We start from the raw sequence: 17,500 nt of genomic DNA, 5'->3' as shown, positions 1-17,500 counted from the left end.
TACTGGATGCAGTAGACTCCAAGAAAATTCACCTGTTTTCTTGGCTATTCTCTACATGCATTTTGGAACAGTTTAACAGTAAAATAAAAGCTTTGTGGTACTCTTCATTTTGGGTATGACTGACTTCAGCACGTAACCACCAGTAAGCAGCTGTATGTCGGAACATGTGTAAATACTTTGCGACTACTAGCAGTATATATTAAATGTACAGGCAAATAATTTATAAGTAAAAGAGATTTTACTTGTTATTTTTTATTGTCATCCTTATTTAAATATATAAAATATTATAAGAAATGTTTGATAAAAATAGTTGAATAGAAACACTAGTTACACTTCTGTCTCATGATACATATTCACAGATGTCATCATAATGGAACTTCATGATGACTGTTTCATCCTCTAAAAACTGAACAGATGCTTTTTCTTGTTCTTTGTGGAGTTGTAAGATTCGCCCTCTCTGGAAAAATAAGATTTCATAAACTAAAAGTTGACTAAAAATATCAGCAATTGCAATAATATTGATATTAATTATGCCAAGGAGCACATGACATTAAATGATTTATTACACTTTTTTTTTTTTTTTTTTTTTTTACATTAGAAAATTGTTCACCAACCTGACCCTTCTGCTGTCCCTTCACAACCATGATTATCTGTGGGGGAATCTTGGGTATGACTGTCTCGAGCCACTCAGGATGGACCTTTCTAAGAACATCTCCATCTGGTGAGATACACTCGCAGCTCTCTGCTGTTATAACAGTTTTCACAATGACCTGTAAAGCAATGAAATTATCTGTAACATACTTGCATCAAGATCCACTGGTTATACAATGCTTTGATACAGGTATTCTGTACTGGTTAAAATGAGTGGGCTAGATATATGCCTTTGATAACACTATAGTAACAAAGTTGCAAAAAGGGGGAAAAAAAATTAGTTGATTAAAACAAAACCAAGGACGAGAGGACAAGTAAGGAAAAGCAGAGGTATGGGCTGCATTTAAGCAAGGATAGGACAAAATTTGAGACTGAAAGAGGAATCATTATGAAGCAATCAATGGGTAATAAGGGTAGAAATGAGTGTCTGAGAAATAGAAGAAACGGGGGAATGAGACGAGGGACCAGGAGGAGGAGGTGGTGAAGTACTAAGAACAATGTTAGGAGAGGATGGACAGAAGGGAGTCGTGAGCATCCATGAGAGAGCAGAAGGGATACTGAGGAAAGGGAGGGAGGGAGGGATGGTGCAAATGGAGAAGGGGAAACGAGAGAGTGAAGAGGGTATGGGAGCAGAGAGATTGGAAGGTGGATGAGGGAAAAGGTTATGTTTAGGAAGTTTCCTCATGCCCAACAAAGATGTTAGGCATGAGGAAGAATTGGGTACAGCCAGGGAGAAGGAAACAGTTCCGGTACAAGTATTATGGGAGAAGTGAGGCTGGGCAAGAATATGTTTGCCAGTAAAGTCAGACAAGGCGTGAATCATCAGAATAGCTGCGAAAGGGAAACTTTGCCTATTTGTTTTTGGAGAGCTCATTGCAAGTGGAGGGTACTATCAGTGTAAGAGGCTGTAGGGTGAATCACAAAAAATCTATCCCACTTGGCTGGGCTTAAAAAGACCACTCAAAAGGTTTGTAAAGGCAGAAATAAAAGGACGAGGAAGAGGGAGTGAGGAGAAGAATAAAGATGAGTAGTAATAAGAGAAAGGGGGTAGAAAATAACAAGATTGCAGGAAGAGACAGAGTGGAAGATGTTGGGTGAGAGGAAGTTATGTATTAACCCAATGCCATTAGGGAAAATTAATAAAAAATGGGGAAAATGCTGTGCTCATTTTCTGTGAAAAGTCTCAGCACATAGATGACTGCTAGTGCTTAGCCACAAAGGAGTCATTTAGTAGACCTTGTGACCTTACCTGATTTAAATTGGTGGGAAAAAACATATTTTTTACTAGTGCTATGAATATCGATGGTGTTAGTTTTATTATAAACATTATAATTACTATAATGTTATAAACATTAATAACAGCAATAATCAAAGAAAAATGGGTGAGACAGGCAGTACTCGTAATTGGCTCATTGGTGGCTTAGTACAAGTGTAGCCATCTATGTCTAAAATCAATCAAACAAGTAACTCACAGTGGTCATAGCACATACATACATGTCATGCCCATCGGCATTAGGTTAAGAAGGTTGAGTAATGACCTAAGTGGATGATTCAGAATGGATCAAGTTGACAACAAGCATAAAGGAGGTGTTAGTAGTAACAAGGTCAGAGCCGTGATCAAAGGAGAGACGGGTAAGGAAACAAGTAAAGTCTATTTCGGATTGGCCAATTGATGAAGGGGCAAGCCTCAATGCCCCCTGATAAGGGAATAAAATCTATATTATTGGGTATGGTTTGCTTGAAATATGTGAGAAAGAGAAACAGTCTACCCATGAGGGTCCTCATGAGAGTTAAGGGCTACATGATCAACCAAGGGAATACCATGCCCATGACTCCCTAGGGCCATTCGGGACTGACATAAGGTCAGTCTTTAATTATTTCAGCACAGCTCTTAGGAAGTGGACAGAAGAAGGGATTGGAGAAGAGTAAGGAAAAGAAAGGTTTAGAAGAAAAGACCATGCAAAATTGGTTGAGCCGAAGGCTAAGGCCCCATGTTAGGGCAATCTCCAAAATTGGGCCTCAGTCCCCATCTCCTGTGAACCCCAAGATAACTACTAACATGGTACGACAGTTTACTTGCCTTTTCTTTGTGGTATTTTCCTCCCTTGTAGTCCTTGCTAATAAGACGGACTCGGAGGTTTTCTCGCACCCAGGGGACCATGGGCATCCTCTCTGGTGATCTCTTGACTTTCTTTGCTTCGTAATCATAATCGTCATCTTTTGATCTCTTTTTCTGACTGGCGCCAAGGTCAATACTCATATATTTGTTCTTAATATATTCATCCTTATATCTTGCCTTGTTATCCTCATATTTTGATTTATATTTACTATCATATCCACCATCTTTATCTCTGTGTTCCTTGCTTTCTCTATATTTCTTTACCTGATCATCATTTTCTCTGTATCTGCTCTCCTTTTCTGTGTTCCCTTTATAACTACTTCCCTTTTCATCACTATATTTACTCTTATCACTTTCTCTGCTTCTTTCAGGTTTTTCAGCTCTTTCTCTATATTTTCTATTATTTTCTTGTCTGTATCTTTCCTTTTCATATTTTTCTCTGTATTTAGTGTCCCTTTCATCTTTGTACTTACTTTCCTTAAAATCTTTCCCTCGATATTTGCTATCTTTCTCCTCATCCTCCCTATATCTACTTCCTTTACTATAACTTCCTGTGGATTTATCTTCATCTCTACTTCTGTCTAGCTTTTCCTTCTCTTTAGCTGCATAATCTCTCTCCCTGTCAGAAACTTTTTCTTTTTCCATGCTCTCACCTTCTTTGTTCACATCTATCGCATCTTCTTTTTTAATGGTCTCCTCTTTTGCCGTTTTTCTGGACTCTGGTTGCTTTGATCTCCTTGCGTCTTTACTATCACTACTCTCATTGTCATCTGAGTTTTTGTTTTTCTTTATTCCCTTCTTCCTTTCTGCTTCTTCCTGTAAAAAAAATATATAATAATAATAATAATAATAATAATAATAAAAATAATAATAATAATAAAAATAATAATAATAATAATAATAATAATAAAAATAATAATAATAATAATAATAAAAATAATAATAATAATAATAAAAATAATAATAATAATAAAAATAATAATAATAATAAAAATAATAATAATAATAATAAAAATAATAATAATAATAAAAATAATAATAATAATAATAATAATAATAAAAATAATAATAATAATAATAATAATAATAATAATAATAATAAAAATAATAATAATAATAAAAATAATAATAATAATAATAATAATAATAATAAAAATAATAATAATAATAAAAATAATAATAATAATAATAAAAATAATAATAATAATAATAATAAAAATAATAATAATAATAAAAATAATAATAATAATAATAATAAAAATAATAATAATAATAAAAATAATAATAATAATAATAATAATAATAAAAATAATAATAATAATAAAAATAATAATAATAATAATAATAATAATAATAAAAATAATAATAATAATAATAATAATAATAATAATAATAAAAATAATAATAATAATAATAAAAATAATAATAATAATAATAATAATAATAATAATAATAATAATAAAAATAATAATAATAATAATAATAATAAAAATAATAATAATAATAATAATAAAAATAATAATAATAATAAAAATAATAATAATAATAATAATAATAATAATAATAATAATAATAAAAATAATAATAATAATAATAATAATAATAATAATAATAATAATAATAATAATAATAATAAAAATAATAATAATAATAAAAATAATAATAATAATAATAATAAAAATAATAATAATAATAATAATAATAATAAAAATAATAATAATAATAAAAATAATAATAATAATAATAATAATAATAATAAAAATAATAATAATAATAATAAAAATAATAATAATATTAAAAATAATAATAATAATAATAATAATAATAATAATAATAATAATAAAAATAATAATAATAATAATAATAAAAATAATAATAATAATAATAATAATAATAAAAATAATAATAATAATAATAATAATAATAATAATAAAAATAATAATAATAATAAAAATAATAATAATAATAATAATAATAATAAAAATAATAATAATAATAAAAATAATAATAATAATAATAATAATAAAAATAATAATAATAATAATAATAAAAATAATTATGATAATAAAAATAATAATAATAATAAAAATAATAATAATAATAATAATAATAAAAATAATAATAATAATAATAAAAATAATAATAATAATAATAATAATAATAATAAAAATAATAATAATAATAATAATAATAATAAAAATAATAATAATAATAATAATAATAATAATAATAATAATAATAATAATAATAATAATAATAATAATAATAATAATAATAATAATAATAATAATAATAAAAATAATAATAATAATAATAATAATAATAATAATAATAATAAAAATAATAATAATAATAATAATAAAAATAATAATAATAATAATAATAATAATAATAAAAATAATAATAATAATAATAATAAAAATAATAATAATAATAAAAATAATAATAATAATAATAATAATAAAAATAATAATAATAATAAAAATAATAATAATAATAATAATAATAATAATAATAATAATAATAATAATAATAATAATAATAATAATAATAATAATAATAAAAATAATAATAATAATAATAATAATAACAATAATAATAATAATAATAAAAATAATAATAATAATAATAATAATAATAATAATAATAATAATAATAATAATAATAATAAAAATAATAATAATAATAATAATAATAATAATAATAATAATAATAATAATAATAAAAATGATAATAATAATCATAATCATAATAATAATAATAATAATAATAATAATAATAATAATAATAATAATTAATAATAATAATAATAACAATAACAATGATAGACATAATGATTAATAATTATTATTAGTAGTAATTATTATCATTAACCATTATTAATATTAATTAATAATAACTGATAATTAATAATAATCAATTGAAAAAAATATTAAAATAAATAAATAAATAAATGATGATGATGATGATGATGATGATGATGATGATGATGATGATGATGATGATGATGATGATGATGATGATGATGATGATGATGATGATGATGATGATGATGATGATGATGATGATGATGATGATGATGATGAGGATGAGGATGAGGAGGAGGAGGAAAATAATAATAATAATAGTAATGATGCTTAACTATAAGTAATTGAAATGCACTATTCCTACTTCTTCATAATTGTCAAGGGAAGATTCTTTGCCAACAGGGTAGATTTCAGCACCATTTTCAGCCTCCTTCTCAGCAACTTTGATGGTGAGGTTACTTGGCGCAGCTCGCTCTGCCCAGCCCTCTTGCCTCCGTTTACTCTCTGAAAAGTTAGATTCTTTATCTTAGAACTGTAAAGACAATAACTAGCAAGCATTCATCATGATGAAATTATTTTTTTACAACAGGGAATCACAGACAAAGAGAAGTATAATAACGAAGATATAACTCATGTACTAACTCACCTTCTATAAGTGCAGCTTCTGCTTGCTCATCCAAGCTAAGAGTTTTGGTCTCAACTTTGTCTTTTTCTTGCTCTTCCTCCTTGCCTTTCTCTTTGTCCTCAGCATTATCACCATCCTCCTCTAACTTCTTTTCCGCCAACTTGCGAAAAATTTCAACTCGGTCCACCTGAACCATTGGTATGACCAACTCCTCTTCCTCTGCTTTACCATCTCTTATGTAGGAAGAAAAGAAAGATTTAAGTATTAACCAACATTCATAAATTTTATCCAGGATTTATCTGTAACACATCTTAACCTAATGCCTCTGGGAGAATTTGGGAGGTTTGTTAGGCCTCTGGTCCAGGGAGTATGCATGGCCAAATGGGATTGTTTACCTGGGCCTTTTCAGACACAGCCAGTGCAAAGCACTTACTGCTTACACAAGCAGTGATATGATTATTTTTGTAACACTTGTTTGTAAAACATGATTTTAATGCTTTGGCATATCCAGAGATGCATGATATTCATTTGAGTTGTTAGATCGAACCTTTAGGTGTATTACGTCCCTTTTGTATGTTAAGACAGTTACACTGGCTAAGCACCAAAAGACAAAGTGAGTAGTTGATATGTATATATAGGATACTTACTATGGAACCCACCCAAACCCCCACATTCTTGACCCCGATGTCAGGTGAGGGCAAGAAAGGACCATGGAAATAGTTGGGTTTAATATGAATAATATACATGAAATACCACCCAATAATATTAATGTACAAACAAATAAGTCATAATATTGACTAATACAGGGGACTGTACCCCTGCGACCCACCTACTTTTAAAGCTCCCCAGAATAAACAATGAAATCTGTGCCTTATCCAGTAGAAGGAGAAATAGACAATGATATAAAACAAATAAATAACGATGATTTTAAAACTCCCAATCATGACTTACGTCTTCAAGACATTCTCTTCAATGGATTCGAGGTTCTCCGTCTTATCCCTGGCTTCCGCAGGAGCATCGTTGCGTATTGCAGAAGGCTGGAGGGTCTTCTTCTCTATCCTCTTCGAGAAAGACAAACTGAACTTGGGGGCGCTCATTTCTGGGCACAGTTGCTTCTCCTGCTTTTGATTTGAGGCTCTCACACTTCAGAAAGCCTCTATTCCCTGAGATTTCTTCTTCTTGTGCCGTTTCTTAGTCTTCTCTCTCGCGCCGGCTAGAAAATACACAGCTTTTGCCGCAAAACAATAATAAACGTTCCCTGTTGCTTCGCTGTGTAGGGATCATGGGTATATATGTTTATCTTTGAAAGTTCTTTTGTGTTTTATCAATAAAACTAGCACTTGCATTTTTCATTACTTAAAGTGTAACTGTGTGCTTTTGAAACAAATAGGTTCTTATTGTTATACATCGATTCAGAACGTCATTCAAAGATAGACAATGCTCATAGTGCCTTTCATAATCTGAAAAAATCACAAATTCATACTTGAACTTCCATCATCTCATAGATATACAAAATCAAGAAATCTTCCAACAGTCACCGACATTAGAGCAACGACCCCTGGCCCCTCACAGCTGACACTCCACAACAACAAGTGTCACAAGAAGTCAGAGGCAGGAGTGATTTCGGACAATATGCCGCAGGACGATCAGGTTTATGTGAATGTTGTCAAGCAAGACATTGTCAAGTACGATGTCACTGTCAAAAGTCTTATTCAGGTCAGTTATCTAAGAGAGAGTTGCGAATTCAAGGTAAATATCCTACCGAATACTTTTAAAAGGGCTGGTACCTCTAGCTGACGTTCCTCTCTTTAAGGAAAATAGCCTCTTTAGCTTCTGCACACATCAGTTATCCCCTTCATGTGAATGAGAAAAAAGTAGCTAAAGCGTAACTGAAAAGCAGCGAAACTTTTACAAGTAGGGTATTGTAGCATAAATATTATTATTATTTTTTATTATTGTCTAAAAGTCTCTCACTGCAGAGGTGTTATTTCTGTCTAAAGAAAATTTATTAGATATGTATTTTTTCAAGTGAAGGGTTATTTTTTAGCATAGTAAACCATTGTTACTGATTCTAACAAATTTGATATCATTGGATAGCATTTGTTTACACTGACTAGATAGAGTGATAGTCTGCAAAAATCAGCTAGAACATGTAGACCCTGGCGATTTCTTGTCGGCTGAGGAGCCAGTCTAGCCTCTGTCTTGCCAGAATATAGGAGGTGGAGGTTGGTTTGTCTTAACCAGAGTGCTAAAGTTACAGAAACTAAGATCATCACTTGATGCCACACCACTCCATATATCAACTTTCATGGAGCCTCAAGATCATCATCATTCATCATTTTGGAGCTAACGCCGGCAGGGGCGCATAGCCGCATCCACCCTCCGCTTCCACCTGCGAGGATCCCTCATGGCGAGCCGCCAGGCAGGGGCCCGGCCCATCTCTAGTTCCTCACGACAGGTTTGATCGATTTGCCCAAGCCACGACCTTCTCGGTCGTCCCACAGGCCTCCTCCACCCAGGGTTGTCTCGGACAGAGACAACCTGATGGGCAGGATCATTCTGTGGGAGTCGAGCCAAGTGGCCATATAGCCTGAGTTGGCGATCACGGATTGTGCAAGTAACAGGTCCTGTACCGGTCTCACGGTGCAGCCGTTGGTTGGACACATGGTCCCGCCAACTGTACCCCATGATCCGGCACAAGGATCTGTTACAAAAGGCATCAAGACGAGATTCCAGAGCACAAGATAGTGTCCAAGTTTCACTACCATAGAGTAAAACTGGCAGTATCAGGGCCTTGAAAACACGTAACTTGGTCCTTCTGCACAGGTACCGACATCTCCAAATACTCTTGTCGAGAGATTTCATGACCCCTGCTGCCAGGCCAATCCGTCTACTGACTTCTTGGTCTGACAGCCCAGAGTCGTGAAATGCACTACCGAGGTATATAAAGCTCTTTGTGACTTCGATGTTTTCCCCGCAAACACGTATCGACTGTACAGGGTCTCCTAGCAGGCCCCCAAAATCCTGGATCTTGGTCTTGGTCCAGGAGACCTCTAGCCCCAGGGGCTTCGCTTCATTGCTAAATGCATCAAGAGCCGCTACAAGGGTTTCCAGAGATTCAGAGAGTACGGCAACATCATTGGCAAAGTCAAGGTCTGTAACCTTGATATTGCCCAGAGTTGCTCCACAGTGACTTTGGACAGTAGCTCTACCCAGTATCCAATCCATGCAAGTGTTGAAAAGTGTTGGTGCAAGAACACAGCCTTGCCTCACCCCTGAACTAACAGGGAAGAAGCTCGACAGGCCCCCACCACACTTTACAGCACTTTCAGTGCCTGTATACAGTTTTGCTATTAGTCCAATAATCCTTATTGGAATTCCTCTTAGTCTCAGGATCTCCCAGAGAGATTCGCGATGCACCGTGTCAAACGCCTTCTTGAGATCGATGCGGTCTATTGTGGACTTACCAGGAGTGAAACCAGATTGCTCTGGTCTTTGGTGCCTCAACAGGTGGTCCCTGATACGTCTCAGTAAGATGTGTGCGAGTACCTTGCCTGGTACACTGAGTAGTGTAATGCCTCGGTGATTGCTGCAGTCCCACCGATCCCCTTTCCCCTTCCAGAGAGGGATGACCACACCCCTCAGCAGGTCAGGGGGAAAGGTACCAGTCTGCCAGATGGCAGACAGGACTGCATGCAAGCCCCTTGCCATAGGTTCTCCACCAGCCTTTAACAATTCGGCTGGGATGCCACAGACACCTGCTGCTTTACCACTCTTCAGCTTGGAGATCGCCCCCCTGATTTCGGTCAGGGAGGGTGGATCCTCGCTGATGGGTGGATCTGGCAGAGGAGTCTCAACATTACCCGCATCCATATTAACTGTTGGTGGATCAACCTTATACAACTGCTCAAAATACTCAGCCCAACGCACACGCACCCCATCAGGATCTGAGATTATCTGGCCACTTGCTGAGCGGACTGCAGCCGTCTGTGAGGGGGGCTTGGAGTTCAGCTTTCTCAGAGCTTGGTAGGCAGGACGAAGGTCATTTACAAGGAAATGGCTTTCGACCTCCTCTGCAAGACTACTGATAAACTGTTCCTTATCCCTTCTCAACAGTGACCTAGTCCTGCGCACCAGAGAGCGGTGCAAAGTGCGATCCCCTGACAGTTGAGCCGCACGACAAGCATCTGTGGCTTCCAGCGTCTCCTGCGAGATGGAATTCTGTCTTGTTCTTGGGCGTTCACCAATGGATTCCTGAGCTGCATCAAGCGTTTCACGCTTGAAGGTATCCCACATAAGAACAGGGTCTGTCTGGCCCTCGAGTGCTGTGAGATGACCAGAGATAGCCTCGGCAAACCCCCGGGTACACTCTTCCTCCCTCAATCTGTCCAAATTAAACACCCTAGGGTGTTCATTTGGGCGACGGGGGGTTCTAAAGTGGACCCGGAGAGTAGCCACCACTATTCTATGGTCAGTTCCACAGAACTCAGCGCTTCGATATACCCTGCAGTTCTGGAGGATCCTCCATCGAGTGCTAACGAGGATGTGGTCGATCTCCTTGGCCACTCTTCCTGTATCGCTGTACCAAGTCCAGCGATGCGGGACAGAACGCTGATACCAGGAGCCAGAAATCCTCAATTTCTGGGACCTAGCAAAGTCACGGAAAAGGAGGCTATTCTCACTGCCAGCATCAGCTCCTGAGCCATGAGGACCGACAGACATCTCGTAGCCAGCTCGATCACAGCCGGATACCGCATTGAAGTCGCCCAGCACAATACGAATATCTCGCCGAGGACATCTGTCTGCCACAGAGGGGGTAACCCCCCTCCCCACCCGAGTCCCAGCGGTCGCCAACCCAGAGGGACCCACAGCCCGCCGTACTTGCTGGGTAGGAGGGACTTTAGCCCTCCCCCCAGCGTCAACTTCTATATTAGACGTTGCCAGTGGTTATCTCGGGGGGGCCGACTGGCAAGGCCTGCCTCCCCACAGCCGCCCATTAACCCCAGGGGGCGCGGGGGACAGGAGTTAGTACGAAGCCAGGGCGTATCCACACGCCGGTGGGCCATAGCTCCGTACCTTTAGGGCCTCCTGCTGCTCCAAGAGCCTCCACAGTTCAGCCTAGGACCGCAAGGTACCTAGTTTCCATGGGTGACCACGAGGAGGCACTGTGGAAGTCTTGATGATGGAGAGGCTATGAGCTGGCAGGGGAGTCTTATGCATAGCTGCTCCCTTTTTCGCACCAGGCTAGCCAGCGGTGGCAGCTGAAAGCGGGAAGGCATGCAAGCAGGCACTTAACGCTAACTAGGCTACCACACCATCGCTTCACATCATCCCGAGCATGAAGCCTCAAGATAACCATACAATAAGAAGAATTACAGGGGAAAGAGCTGTCCAAAGGATCATTAATTGTGTGATATAGTATAATTTATTGTTCTTATTGATTTGTAAATGTATTCTTCTTCTTCTTCTTTCTTCTTTTATAGGGTTTTTAGACTTTTGAAGTCTATACTCCCTGGATCTGTGTTTCTTGGTTCTTCTTTGTTGATTGAAATTCTTTATATTATATCTATTATTTTTGATCTTTGAAGGAAGATCTTGAAGTGTCTTAATATGTAGTATTTCTTAGCTGGTGAATGGTCTGCACCTGTTATTAAAAGAGACATATTTGGATTATTTATTTTTATTCTTTTTAATGATTCAAATAGTTTTTTTCTATGGGAGTTAAATCTTGGACATTGGAGTGTTAGGTGTTCTATGGTTTCTTCTTCATATTGGCACCATCTGCATGTTGGGTCTGTCTCCATTTTTATTCTATATAGATGCTGTTTTAGTCTTGTATGCTTTGTTTTTATGCTTGATAAACAGACATCTAGTTTTCTATTTTTTGATCTTGTCCAATGGTTAGGTTTGTTGTCTTTGATGTAATAGTTTTTTGTGTTTAATATTTCTGTTAGTTGTTCCTCCCATGTTTTTCTGCTTTTGTTTTTTTTTTTTTTTTCACATTATTAATATCTTTTGTTATGACAGTGGGATTTGCTATTCTGTGTGCTCTTTTTGCTGCTTGATCTACTATTTCATTGCCACTAATGTCTTTATGGGATGGGATCCATTGTAATATGATGTTCTGTTTCTGTTTTGATAATGTGTGTATTGTTTGTTGAATGTCATAAGTGATGTGTTTGTGGTTTTTGGGTCTTTGGTTTACTATCAATTGTAATGCTGAATAAGAATCTGTGAAGATTACCGAATTTGATATTTTATTGTTTTGAATATATTGTAGTCCCTGTTTTATTGCAAATAGCTCTGCTTCCGTGATATTTGTATATTTTGGTAGCTTCCAGATTGTTGTGACGTTTGCATTTGGAATATATATTGCGGCTGAAACTGACTCTGGTTCTTTTATTTTTGACCCGTCTGTGAACATTTTTTGCTTATCTCTATATGTTATATTTTCTAACCTCAGAAATTGTTTTTTAATTATTTGTTCTGGAAGGTTTTTTGGATTGTTGTTTATGAACTGAGTTTCTACATATTGAGAGATATCATACCATGGTGGTATTGGGGTTATATTTTGTACTATATTAGCTTTTATGTTAAGTTTTAATTCTTTGCAAGTTTCTAATGCCCTGTAAATTAGTAATCTTTTATCTATTCTTTGATTATATTCTTTGATATTATTTATTACTAGTTGTTTTATGGGTGTTTTATTTGGCTTCTCTAATATTTTTGCTAGCTGTATGCATTCTATTTCTTTTATTCTTATTTCTATTGGAATAATGTTGGTTAGCGCATGAAGAGATATTATTGGGGTGGATCTGAAACAACCCGTTGCTATTCTTAATGCTAAATTTTGCACTGTATCAAGTTTTTTTAATTCTGTATTTTTTGCATTTCCATAAATGGATAATCCATATTCTATTTTAGGTTTAAAATATATATTGTAAAATTTTAACAGTGTTTCTTTATTTGCACCCCATGTGTATGAAGATAGTTTTTTCATTATATCTATTCTTTTTAAAGATTTTATCCTTACATTTTATATATGTTCTCTCCAGTTTAGTCTTGGTGCATCAAATCTTAGTCCTAAGATGTCATGATTCTTTGTAAACTCCATTTCTTCATCATCTATTTTTATGATAGGAATATTTCTTATTTTTTTATGTGTAAAACAAATTATTTTGCTTTTTGTTAAGTTAATTTTTAGATCCCATGTAGTGGCCCATTCTTTAAGGTTTTTTAAAGCTCCTTCTATATTATTTGTTGCTTCTGACAGATCATTGTTTACAGGTTATTAAGGTTATGTCGTCTGCATAAATTATTTTATTTATGATTCCAGGTAATTTTAAGTCTGTTATCATTATATTGAATAATGTTGGGCTTATTGGAGAGCCCTGCGGTACCCTGCTTGACATTTTACCTTTTTCAGACAATTCTTCACCTATTTTTATTTTGAACCTTCTTTCTTTAAGAAAATTATGAGTCCAATTTAATAAATTACCTGTAATTCCTAATTTCGACATTTTTATTAATAAAGCATCATGATTTACCGTGTCGAATGCTTTTTCTAAGTCTATACAGGCTAGTAATGCATATTTTTTATCTTTGATTGCTTTATTTATGTGTGCGTCTATTATTTGTAGCGCATCTGTTGTGCTTTTATTCGGTCTAAATCCTGTAAGGTCTTCATCTAATTTGTTGTTTGTTTCTAGCCACCACATTAGTCTCTTTGTTATTATATTTTCATAAATTTTTCCCAGAGAAGATATTCTACTTATAAATCTATATGATTTTGTTTCTGATGGCTTTTGGCCAGGTTTATTTAATGGACTTATTATAACATTTTTGAATTCTTCTGGATATTCTCCTTTATTCCAATAATTGTTGATTTCTTTTAATATGTTCTTTATTATTTTTTCTGGAGCATATTTATAGAACTCGTAAGGAATTTCATCTGGGCCATAGGCTTTATTTCTTTTAGTATTCCTTATGACTGAGAACAATTCATTGATCTCTATATCTTTATTTAATTCCATATTATTTGGAATATTTAATAATCTCTCTCTCTCTTCGTTTGTCAATATTTTCTTGGGCCTCTTATTTACTGCATTTTCATATTCTTTTTTGAATAGTTTTAGTTTTTTGGGCATTTCTGAAACTGGGAGATCATTTTCTATTTCTATTGGTTATTTTTCCTGTTATCTTTTTAAAGAAATTCCAGATTTTTTTTTGAGGAGTTTTAAAATCTAATGTTGTACAAAATTTTTCCCACGATTCTCTTTTCTCTCTTTCTATTATTTGTCTAGTTTTTATCACTAATATTTTATAGTCTATTTGGTTTTCTTTATTTGTTTTTTTCTCTCATTCCACCATGGTTTATTTGGTTTGTTTTTATTGATATTGTTTTCAAATTTAAAACATTTTAAACCTGTGTCTTTTAATAGGTCTATTAATTCATTTAGGGAAGTTATATTATCTAAATCTTTATCTGTCAATTCTTTCTGGAATCTATTCCATCCTTCTTCTATGTAGCTCCATTTTTTTCTTTGGAAAGGATATCTTTTGTATGATTATTATCTTTTATAATTATTGGAAAATGGTCACTTCCTAGATTTGGGCCTGTTTCTACTTCAAAATGCGTTAGTGATGGTGTTGCTAATACTAGGTCTATTGTGGTTTCTTTTGCACTTTGAGGATCAATTCTTGTAGTTAAGCCTGGTGGTGTTAATACTATTATATTATTTTGATTAATGATTTCAAATATGCTTTTGCCAGTTTTGTTTGCCAATTTTGCGTTCAATTTAGGATTCCAACAGATATGATGTGCGTTGAAATCGCCTATTATTATTTTTGGGTCTTCAATTTGATTTATATAATAATCTATTTCTTCAGTATTTAAATTATTACAGGGATTGTACATCAGTAAAACATTTAGCCATTTGTTTTTATAGTTTATCGTTATTCCTAATGTTTCTAGTCTATTTCTATATCTATCACTTAAAATTATGGGTCTAAATTGAATATCATTTTTAATACAGAAAGCTAGGCCTCCTCCTATTTGTTCTATCCTATCTTTCCTTATTATTTGATAATTTGGTATGGAAAATTTATCTTTGCCTTTTAGCCAAGTTTCGCAAATACCTATTATTTCTGGGTGTTCTTTATATATCAAATAATTTAATTCTGACTTTTTGTTCTGTATTGATCTTATATTCCATAAAATTATTTTATTCATTAAGGTGTTTGATCAAGTTTTTAACTGTTGGCATTATTTCTTTTATGGCATCTGTGATTATTTCTATCATTGACTTTTCTGAACTTAAATTGGTCATTACATTTGTAATTATGTTGACTATTTCATTTATTGTTTCTATCCATGAGAAATCTTTTATTTCCGTTTGGTTTTCATTTTGTGTTTTCATTTCTTTAATTGGGGTTGGTAATGTCCATGCTACAGGGGATTCATTTTGGAATGAGGGTTTAGTGAGAGCTTGGTTTAGACTGTTTTGTTTTTCCCTTGAGTATTCTTTGTTTGTTTGTTTTGCTTTTTCTGGTGTGTGTGTTGTTTCGTTTTGTTTGTTGATTGTATTTTGTGTTTTTGTTCTTTTGGGCGTTCTTTGTTCCAAAGTTAAACTCGGAGATTGGTTTAATGTTTGTGCATATGTTGTTGGTGAACTCTGTTCTTTTGTTTGAGAGTTTGTTTTCATTTTAACTTGTTGTTTGTTTGTATCATTTGTTGTGATCTGTTTATTTACTGGTGTAAATGTAATGGTTTCGTTTGTAAATTTAATTTGTATTGGTTTAAGTTCTTGAAACTGTCTTTTTATTTCTAAGTTGTTTGGTGTTATATTTTTTTTGTTTATTTCTTGTGCCTCCTTGTGAATTTTGCATATGTTTGTGTTTGGTGCATGATTTTTCTGGCAATAAAAACAATATTCTAAGTTTGAGCAATCTTTGTAGCTGTGGTCAAATTGGCTACATTTACTACAACGTTTTTTGTTTTTGCAAGTCATTATCCCATGGCCATACCTGAGACAATTAAAACACTTTGTGATTGGGAAAGTATATTGATTCACAGTGTATGAAGTATGTCCTATTGCTACCTTTTCTGGTAGGGGACCTTTAAAAGTTATTCTTAATGATTTTGTTTCCATCCATTTGTTTTCATTTTCCTTATCTTTATTTATTTTTTAAATTCTTATTATCTCTATTATTTCAGAGTTTTTTCCACTGATTGATCTTATTTTTTTCTTTATTATCTCGGGGCTTAGGTCTGTCTCTACTGGGAAAATGGTACCATAAGAACAGCCTAAGTTCTTATTGGAGGCAGGTTGTTTGCAAGTAATTTGCCATTCTCCCAGATTTTGAATTTGGTGAAGAGGTCTCAGTTTGTTTATATCTTTGACCTCAAATCTGATTGCTTTCCCTTTACCCAGTACTCTTAAGAAGTCTTCAATGATGTATTTTTGAAATTCTGATTTGTTTATGTAATCAGTTAATTTTATGGGATTATTAAAGTTGGATGCTTTTGTTTCACCAGCTAAGCTAATAATGATAACATTAGGGTTTTCTTGCCTGTTTACTGTTGGGTCTTCGGATGTGATCGATTGAGCTTCCATGGTGTTCCTGCCGGCTTCGTGTTTTCTTTGATGCTTGGGATTTGGGTCTTGTTCGCTATCACTATTTTCTCTAGGTCTTCTATTTGATTGGGAATCATAAATCATTTCATTCTGAGTTCCAGGCTTTTCTTCTGGTTCTGGATTAAGTTCAGTGTCCATTAATATGCTTATGATCACTGCACTCGAAGTTAAAGTATCTTTTTTTTCAGATGTTTACTCCGTGAAGGTTCGAACAGGTTCTTCCAAATGTGTTACATAATCACTCTAGTATATTTTATGCCCTCTCCACTAGCTGTGGTTATATAGAATTACTCACTGATACACAGCTTTTCTACAGAAAAGCTGTGTATCAGCTTACTGAAATTTACAGATTTAAAAAAAAATGTATTATTAAAGAACAGCATAATGTCCGAGAGAGAGAGCTACAGATTTTCATAAAATATATATACTATAAATAGAATTCAAAGGGTACTGTAAAATATCCAATTTACTTCTTCAAAATGAAAATTTTGACTGTGATTGCATAGGACTTCTCATTAAGACTAAAACATCCCTTGCCCCTATCCCAAACCAGAATCATTTTATGCCATCACTCCATTAACATTTAAAGGACAAAGAAGGTTCAGCACTCCATGTATATACAGGACAGAAACATAAGCAAGACACAAAACTCTGTAATAAA

General features: G+C 33.7%; 3 protein-coding genes across 3 annotated transcripts in view; 2 read left to right on the top strand and 1 right to left on the bottom strand.

Moving 5' to 3' along the window:
* Positions 1 to 243, top strand: part of LOC125043749 (NADH dehydrogenase [ubiquinone] 1 alpha subcomplex subunit 8-like) — a 9,374-nt gene extending 9,131 nt beyond the window's left edge. Inside the window, exon 4 of the mRNA XM_047640009.1 lies at positions 1 to 243. This exon is cut by the window's left edge and continues 97 nt beyond it. Coding sequence (XP_047495965.1) covers positions 1 to 15 — 15 coding nt within the window. The 3' untranslated portion in view covers positions 16 to 243.
* Positions 237 to 7,499, bottom strand: LOC125043655 (uncharacterized protein DDB_G0283697-like). The gene is made up of 6 exons (XM_047639890.1): positions 7,154 to 7,499; positions 6,224 to 6,435; positions 5,933 to 6,081; positions 2,732 to 3,598; positions 611 to 770; positions 237 to 453 (listed from the first exon to the last, which is right to left on the bottom strand). Exons 1-6 carry the CDS (start codon positions 7,297 to 7,299, stop codon positions 341 to 343), a joined length of 1,647 nt encoding a protein of 548 aa, XP_047495846.1. The 5' UTR covers positions 7,300 to 7,499; the 3' UTR covers positions 237 to 340.
* LOC125043654 (vesicle transport protein SEC20-like) overlaps positions 7,485 to 17,500 on the top strand; it is a 19,828-nt gene continuing 9,812 nt past the window's right edge. Inside the window, exons 1-2 of the mRNA XM_047639889.1 lie at positions 7,485 to 7,488; positions 7,737 to 7,918. Coding sequence (XP_047495845.1) covers positions 7,485 to 7,488; positions 7,737 to 7,918 — 186 coding nt within the window. The remainder of the gene's footprint in view (positions 7,489 to 7,736; positions 7,919 to 17,500) is intronic.

This window comes from Penaeus chinensis, chromosome 34 (assembly GCF_019202785.1).
Source record: "Penaeus chinensis breed Huanghai No. 1 chromosome 34, ASM1920278v2, whole genome shotgun sequence".
NCBI classification, from domain to species: Eukaryota; Metazoa; Arthropoda; class Malacostraca; order Decapoda; family Penaeidae; genus Penaeus; species Penaeus chinensis.
The sequence above is the reverse complement of the archived record's forward strand: the minus strand, read 5'-3'. Positions and strand labels throughout refer to the sequence as shown.

Excerpts from the sequence above, each read along its gene's own strand:
- LOC125043655 (XM_047639890.1), bottom strand. The coding sequence starts at position 7,299 with ATGAGCGCCCCCAAGTTCAGTTTGTCTTTCTCGAAGAGGATAGAGAAG. Across the intron at positions 6,436-7,153 it reads GAAGAGAATGTCTTGAAGAC|AGATGGTAAAGCAGAGGAAG; the intron begins GTAAGTCATGAT and ends TTCCTACATAAG. Across the intron at positions 771-2,731 it reads GAAAATACCACAAAGAAAAG|GTCATTGTGAAAACTGTTAT; the intron begins GCAAGTAAACTG and ends ATTGCTTTACAG.